General features: G+C 50.0%; 1 protein-coding gene across 16 annotated transcripts in view; it reads left to right on the forward strand.

The window, feature by feature from the left end:
- The first annotated feature begins 6,520 nt into the window (after positions 1–6,520).
- DNM1 (dynamin 1) overlaps positions 6,521–7,243 on the forward strand; it is a 44,242-nt gene continuing 43,519 nt past the window's right edge. For all 16 annotated transcript variants that reach the window (XR_003005637.1, XR_003005640.1, XR_003005639.1 and 13 more), the window contains exon 1: positions 6,521–6,781. Coding sequence is in view for 12 of the 16 variants with exons in the window: in XM_024762733.1 (XP_024618501.1) it covers positions 6,621–6,781 (161 nt within the window). In the remaining 4 variants the exon portion in view is untranslated. The remainder of the gene's footprint in view (positions 6,782–7,243) is intronic.

Here is a 7,243-nt window from a genome sequence, read left to right on the forward strand (position 1 = left end):
AGCAGGTTTTGGACTTCCCTGGTGGCACAGTGGTTAAGAATCCACCTGCCAATACAGGGGACACAAGGTCGAGCCGTGGTCCGGGAAGATATCACATGCCACGAAACAACTAAGCCCATGTGCCACAACTACTGAGCCTGTGCTCTAGAGCCCACGAGCCACAACTACTGAGCCTGCACACCTAGAGCCCGTGCTCCGCGACAAGAGAAGCCACTGCAATGAAGAGCCCGTGCACTGCAACAAAGAAAAGCCCCTGCTTGCCTCAGGTAGAGAAAGCCCACGCACAGTAACAAAGACCTAATGCAGCCAAAAATAAATTAATTAAATAAATTTATTTTTAAAAAAGACAGCAGGTTTCTGTGATAACCTATATGAGAAAAGCATCTAGAAAAGAATGAATATATGTATAACTGAATCACTTTGCTCTATACCTGAAACTAACACATTATAAATCAACTATACTCCAATAAAATTAAAGTATACTTTTTTAAAAAAGCCAGCAGGTCGCTCACAGAAACATTATTTATAATAGCTGTCTGGAAAATAATCAACTTGGAGAACAGCTAAATAAATCATGGTGTCTGCCTCTTAAGGAATAGCACACAGCCTTCAGAAAGTATGTCTTCAAAGGATACTTAAACACTCATGATATGATATGAATTGAGCTCAGTAGGTTACAAAAGTGCATACACATTATGACCCCAGTTTTGGAAAGAATAAATGTATGTAGTGGGCTCATGGGTGGGGGACTGGGGGGGATTCACTTTCTCTCCTTTTTTACTAATTTGCTGTGACCAGTTGGATGACTTTATCATGGGGAGGGAGTGAACATTTTTTTTTTAATGTATATGACCTTGTGCTGCCTCCTTGAAGACCAGACTAGATTGTGGATGGAAACACTCTGGGGACACTGTTTGGAGCTAGACTCACGTTAATTGCTTTTAATCAGTCCCTTACAGGCAAAGCCCCCCAATGAAGTATGTTCCGAGGGAGAAGAAAGGCCCCATCTCTCTGCATCCCAAATGAAGTCTGACGATGTAGCATCACCTGGAGGCCTCACTCCTGCCTCCACTTTGAGATGCACCTTTATCACGAAGTAGACTCATACTCACGTGGCTCTATGTCCAGACCTATTTGCTCCAGGAATCTACTTGTCTCTTCCCGTGATGATATCACATAGTGTGATTGTTATAGTTTTGGAATATATTTTAATGCCTAACCACACAAGCCCCTGATACTGTTATGTTTTTTTAAAATTTGCCAATTCCCAATCATGTAAGTTTTGGGGGGTAAGTTACAGAATGATTTTTGTCAAACCTTCTCCCTTCCCCACCCATGCCAAAATCCCATCAGAATTTCGACTGGTGTTGCGTGAAATGTGTTTAAGTTGGAGAAACACAGCCAACTTTATCCCAAGTTTTTCAGTTTAAGAATGAGGTAAACATCTCCAACTATTCAAGCACTGCGTTATGTTATGGTTTTGCAGGCTTCTTGATCTACCATCTGCGCAGTTTCTATAGTGGCTATTGTCGCTATTTTCCCAGTACACTTTCTAACCAGCTATTGATGATGGTGTCCTTATCCTGTAACCTGCTACTTCCTCCTCTTATTTCTGCCCTCAGTAATGTCATGTGCCCTTTGACAGTAGAAAGCAGCTGCTGAGTTGTCCCCATGTCCTTGGGACACCAGCTCAGAGCCCTGTACATCATGGTTGCTTGGGGAAGGTTGATTAATGAGCAAACGAATGAACGAATGACTCCAGGATGCAGTTTCCTCCTTCCATCCTCGGGCTGGTGTTCATCACAGCAGCTCTTCCCTTCTTGACATCTATGTCCATCACCGCACAGCAGCAAGTCCCATCAAGGCACCCAGCACAGCACACCAACGCAGGCTCACAGAGTATGCCCACAACCAGACGCCCAGCTCAGAAACCCCAGGAATAGTCCGTGCTTAGCGACAGCTCCCGGCCAGACTAGAGCAGAGAAAAATATAAGGCCATACGGTTATCATGTATCAGTATCTGTCATCACCTGCGCCTTTACCTATTATTAAGCAGGGTGAGGGGAACAGAGAACAGAGGTGGGAGTGGCACGGTGGGCACAGCCTTGTTGCTGCCCCTACCTTCCAGAGAGACCTGGGGCAGGACCCCTCCCGACTTAGGATCTGAGTTTGGCCATCTCTGCTGGACAGGACTGGCTTATGTGTAATAGGGTCTCCCCAGCGCTTACCAGGTTCAGCCACAGCGGCTGCCTTCCGTCCCCAAAGGAACTAAATTTCCCTTACAATCCTCCCCCTTCCTCTCACTCGTCACCAGGCCGATCCCTGTCCAGTCTTCCCAGCTCAATTCAAACATCGCCTCTTCAGGAGGCCTTTCCTGATTGCCAGATATACCTTCAAAGGCCTCTGTCCACGTGGGGAATAATTGGGTAATCTGGGGTCCCCTGGGGTCTGGGATTTCCACAAGCTGAGCCATCCAGGGCCGTTATATTCAGTCACTAAGTCTGCTCAGGGTCTCGCCCTTTGGATTCATTCATTCATTTGGCCCCCAATCCACACCTCCAGACCTAGCTCTGTGCCTCCCCCGCAAATCCTGGCACGTTTATGATCCCTTATCCTTCCCACCAAGAGGTGACATGCTTTGCTACCTTCATGAGGCTGAAGTTTCTTCAGACAGTACAACGGTAACGATGATTATAATTATACTAATCGTAGCTCTAATGATTCACTGTTTTAGGCACTGTTTTCATGTTTTACCTGAATTATTACATCACTGAATCCTCCTCACACAACCCTATGAGTTAGGTAATAGTCTTATCCCCTTTTACAGATGCAGAAACTGAGGGCCAGGGAGGTGAACTGACTTGCCCAAGGTCACTGGGTTAGACAGTGGTAGGGGTGGGATTTGAACAGCAGGCAATCTAGCTTTGGAGCTGCGCCCTTGATCCTCAGCATACAAGGGATCTAGGCTTATGCTGTTGTTTCAGGCTTATGGGGAGCTCCTCATTGTAAGATGGGGAATTCCAAGCACAGATGCCTGGACCATCGGTGCCCCAAAGCCCCTGGGAAATCTTGGTGCCCATCCCCCAGCCACACAGAGGAGGGCACTATGTGTGCTCCAGCCTGGCCCAGATGCTTCTTCAGCAGTGACCTTGCCCCAGACACGGCCAGGTGTCTTGGCTTCACGCACCTGGTCTGCTTAGCTTGTCTTCTTTTCACAGTGGATCCGCATTCTAGCAGGACAAGTCCTGCATCTTATTAACCTCTTCATCCCCCTATGTCTTGCTTGAGGTCTGGCATGAAGTAGCCACTGATTAATACCTGCTGAAGAATAAACGAATGAATGAATCCAAAGGGCCAGACCCTGAGCAGACTCAGTGACTAAATATAATGGCTTGACCTAGGAGCTATAGGGTCAAGGCTGCGCAATAAGGCCATCGCACAATTTAATGCAATCAGCATTTATTAAGCACCTGCTGTGTGCCCAAGAAAAACCCCATCAGAAGGGACTAGTGTTTTATTTCATGTGCACCAGAAATGTATAGGTTGCAAGGGCTGGTGCAGTATAGGATATAAACATAGAAGCCCTGGGTCTCACCTACCTCCAATTCACATCTTCACTCCATCAATTTCTGGCTTTGTGACCTCAGCCACATTCCTCTTTGTGCCTCAGTTGCCTCATCTGTCAAGGGAAACTAATAAGAACTTCTCCCTCCTGAGGGTTGAATCTCTCAGCACAGTAACCTGGCCCAGGAAGAAATGCACAGTGAGTGTTCCTGCTGCTGATACTGATCTGCAAGCATAGGTGGCGGCTACAGCTTCAGGGGCTCCAGAGAGAGTTCTCCCTCGTCAGCGCTCCAGGTAGAGGGTCAAAGCCATTTCTAAGACTCATTTAACTCATTGGCCTTCTGGATCCCCAACTTCTCAGCACCCGGGAGAACCATCTACAGTATCCCTCCTTCGGTCCTCACCAAGCCCTGTGGGAACAAGGACAGGGTAGACTTCAGGTTCGTTTCCTTTCTGATTCCATACCTTTGCTTATGCTGATTCCTCTGCCCAGAACATCAGCACTTCTCTATTCACACTCCCCTCCAAGTGGCATTTTATCCATCCGTTCTTCAAGCCCAGCACAGTCATTTTTAGCAGACCAGGGAACAGAACCAGAGCACTGCCAAACAGTGGGAAACTATGCAGCCGTGAACAAGGAATGTGACCAAACTGTTCTTACGCTGAAAGACGTCAAAGACATACTGTTGCTAAAAAAAGCAAGTTGCATATGATAATATGTATTAGAGCTCCAACTTTGATGTGCACCGGAATCTCCAGGGGCCCTTGGTTCTTGTTGAATGCAGGTTGTGATCCAGCAGGTCATGAGTGAAGCCTGAGGGTCTGTATTTCTGACCAACTCAGGGTGATGCCCAGGCTGCTGGTCTGGCATGGGTGATACAGCAGTACAGGATTTATAGTATGATCCCATTTCTATAAAAACAAAATGAAACAAAATGAATATATATGGGATAAGCCAGAGAATAAACTCTAAGCTATAAGTAGTGGTTATTTCTGGGTGGGAGAATGACCAGAAGCTTTCAAACACTGTGTAAAGTCTGATTTTTACAATAAGTTTCCCTATTGTAATTAGGAAAAACAACCCAGCCATGGTGGTGCTCTTCTAGGCAGACATCTGTAACCTGCACCCTCTTTCCAAATTAATGGCTCCAATTCAGGCTTCATCTCTGCCCTCTCTGGCTCTCAGAGCATAATAATGGGCTGGCTTGGAGCAGCTGCACGGGATGTGTGTTGTGTGTGACTGATGCTCCAGCTGTCTGGAAGGCTGTGATCAGCAGCAGCAGTTTAATAAGGGTCTCCTAAGTGCCAGGCCAGGGCCATGCCCTTTGCAGTCATTCCCACATTGGATAACTGCGGCTCAAAGATCTGCAGGGACCTGGATCACACAGCTCGTCTGAGACCCAGGCCCGGCTCCTGGGATGGGATCCGCTTATTCCCCTCTGCCTGCCTGGAAAATTCCTCCCCTAGATGTCCACATGAGCTGCTCCCTCACTTCCTTCAGGTCTCTGCTCAAATTTTTACCTTACCAGAGTCCTCCTCTGACCACTCTATACAAAATAGCAACACTACCCCCTCCTCCAACTTCCCCAGCTTCCTTGCTTTCCAAAGCACTCATCACCATCTGACAGTCATATTTATTGGCTTATTTGTGCTTTGTCCTTCTTTTTCCACTAGACTATAAGCCACATGTGGGTAAGGGCTTTATCCATTTTGCTCATTGCTTTATCACTGGGGTCAGCGTAATTCCTGGCTTAATAAATATGCATTAAATGGGTGAATGCACAACAGTCTCCAATTCACAGGCCGCTGATCTCCCAGCAGTGTCCCCACTCTGTTCACAGAGTAACCTGCTGATCCCCAGTAGCACAGGGTAGGTGGCCTTCCTTTCCAGCCTTGTGGGGAGTCCAAATTAGGTTCCTTAGATGCAGACGTGGATGCCTAGGCCTGGGGCCCCATGGTCTCTCCATGTGAAAATGATAAACAGGGTAGGGTTGTAGAAGTCCTGGATTCAAATCCCACTGTTTTACCACCACCCTGATGGTTTGGGGAAAAGACTGTCACTTTCCAGGACAAGAAGTCCCAACTGTCTCATGAAGGTCCTTCCAAGTGTCAGGGCCTTTGTACTTGCCATTCATTTGGCCTGGCTGGCTCCTTCTCAACATTTAGGTCTCTTCTCAAATGTCACCTCCTCAGAGAACCCCCCCTAACCTCCCAGGCTAAAGAGGACTCTGCACCCACACAGGTACTTCTCTTCACACCCCATGTTTATTTCTCCCATCACTATTAGTATAAACTATTTTCACTTTTACTGTTTCATTTATCTGTTTATTCATTTACTGTCTGTCTCCACTGTCAGATCTATGAGGGAAGATCTTATTCTTGTTCTTGTTTACTGTTGTATCTCCAACTGTCTGTCTTGTTTATTGTTGTATCTCCAGCGCCTAGAACAGGGTCTGGCTTATAGTAGGTGCTCAGTAAATATTTGTTGAATTAATGTTCTATATCTTCTCCTTCTAGAAATAGGGAAACTGAGGCCCAAAGTCGGGGAGGGAAATGCCGGAGATAAATTAGTCACAACCTAGAGTAGAAGGCAGTGAGGGCAAGTGGAACTGAAGGTCAGGAGACTATGACCTTGGAGGAGGCCCATGTCTCCAAGCCTCAGTTTCCACACCTGTACGATGGAGTGAGGCAGTCATGACCACTATCCGAGGGGCCTGGTACTAACGGTACCTAGTACCTAGGAGACCTTGACCATTTCCAGGAATGATATCTGCGGTGCAGCATCCGCGCTTCCCCCAGACATGGCTCGAGCGCCCCAAAAGCCGCAGAAGGAGAAAACTACAGTCCCCATAGTGCCACGGGCGGCGCCTGCGCATGACTGCCGGCCCGGAGGGCTGCGGACGCCCTCTAGCGGCACTCTGGCACAGCGCTCCGCTCCGATCCCCGAGGGGCGGGGGCCCGCGGCGCAGGCAGTCAGAGCGCGCGCTGCAGCGGCAGAGCCAAAGCCGGGAGCCCAAGCGGCCGCCGGATCGCAGCCCGTGGGGCCAGCCGCAACCATGGGCAACCGTGGCATGGAGGATCTAATCCCGCTGGTCAACCGGCTGCAGGATGCCTTCTCCGCCATCGGCCAGAACGCGGACCTCGACCTGCCGCAGATCGCCGTGGTGGGCGGCCAGAGCGCCGGCAAGAGCTCAGTGCTCGAGAATTTCGTAGGCAGGTAGGAGCGGCGCGCCCCTGAACTCGGACTCCCCCCGCCCGGGTCCTCCGGGCCTCGCTACCCGGCCCCGACGGCAGCCCCTGGCGCTGCACCGTGGAAGGCGCGCCCCCCGCCTCCAGCCAGAAGGAGGCGGCCCACCCCCGCCACGAGAGCCCCTCAGGGGCGCAGCGCCCCCGGCTTGTCCGCAAACGTCAAGCTAGCGGCAGCGGGATCACGCCCCCCTCCTCCGCCCCATCCTTTGGGGAAGACAGCGAGACCCTGGCAAAGGGCTGTCCCCCCAACCCCCCTTGGGTACTGAGGGGCCTGCATTACTCAGCTCCTCCCTTCGGCTCTGGGGGTCTCTTGAGGCGGGCAGCATCCCTGGGGCAGTGCCCCCAACCCCAGGCCCTACGGGGGACAGCTCCCTCCTCTCATGGGAATTCCCGGCCCGTGGCAGGGGACCCCCCCCATAGCCCCTGGGAG

Source organism: Neophocaena asiaeorientalis, unplaced genomic scaffold (assembly GCF_003031525.2).
Source record: "Neophocaena asiaeorientalis asiaeorientalis breed wild unplaced genomic scaffold, Neophocaena_asiaeorientalis_V1.1 scaffold78, whole genome shotgun sequence".
Classification (NCBI taxonomy): domain Eukaryota; kingdom Metazoa; phylum Chordata; class Mammalia; order Artiodactyla; family Phocoenidae; genus Neophocaena; species Neophocaena asiaeorientalis.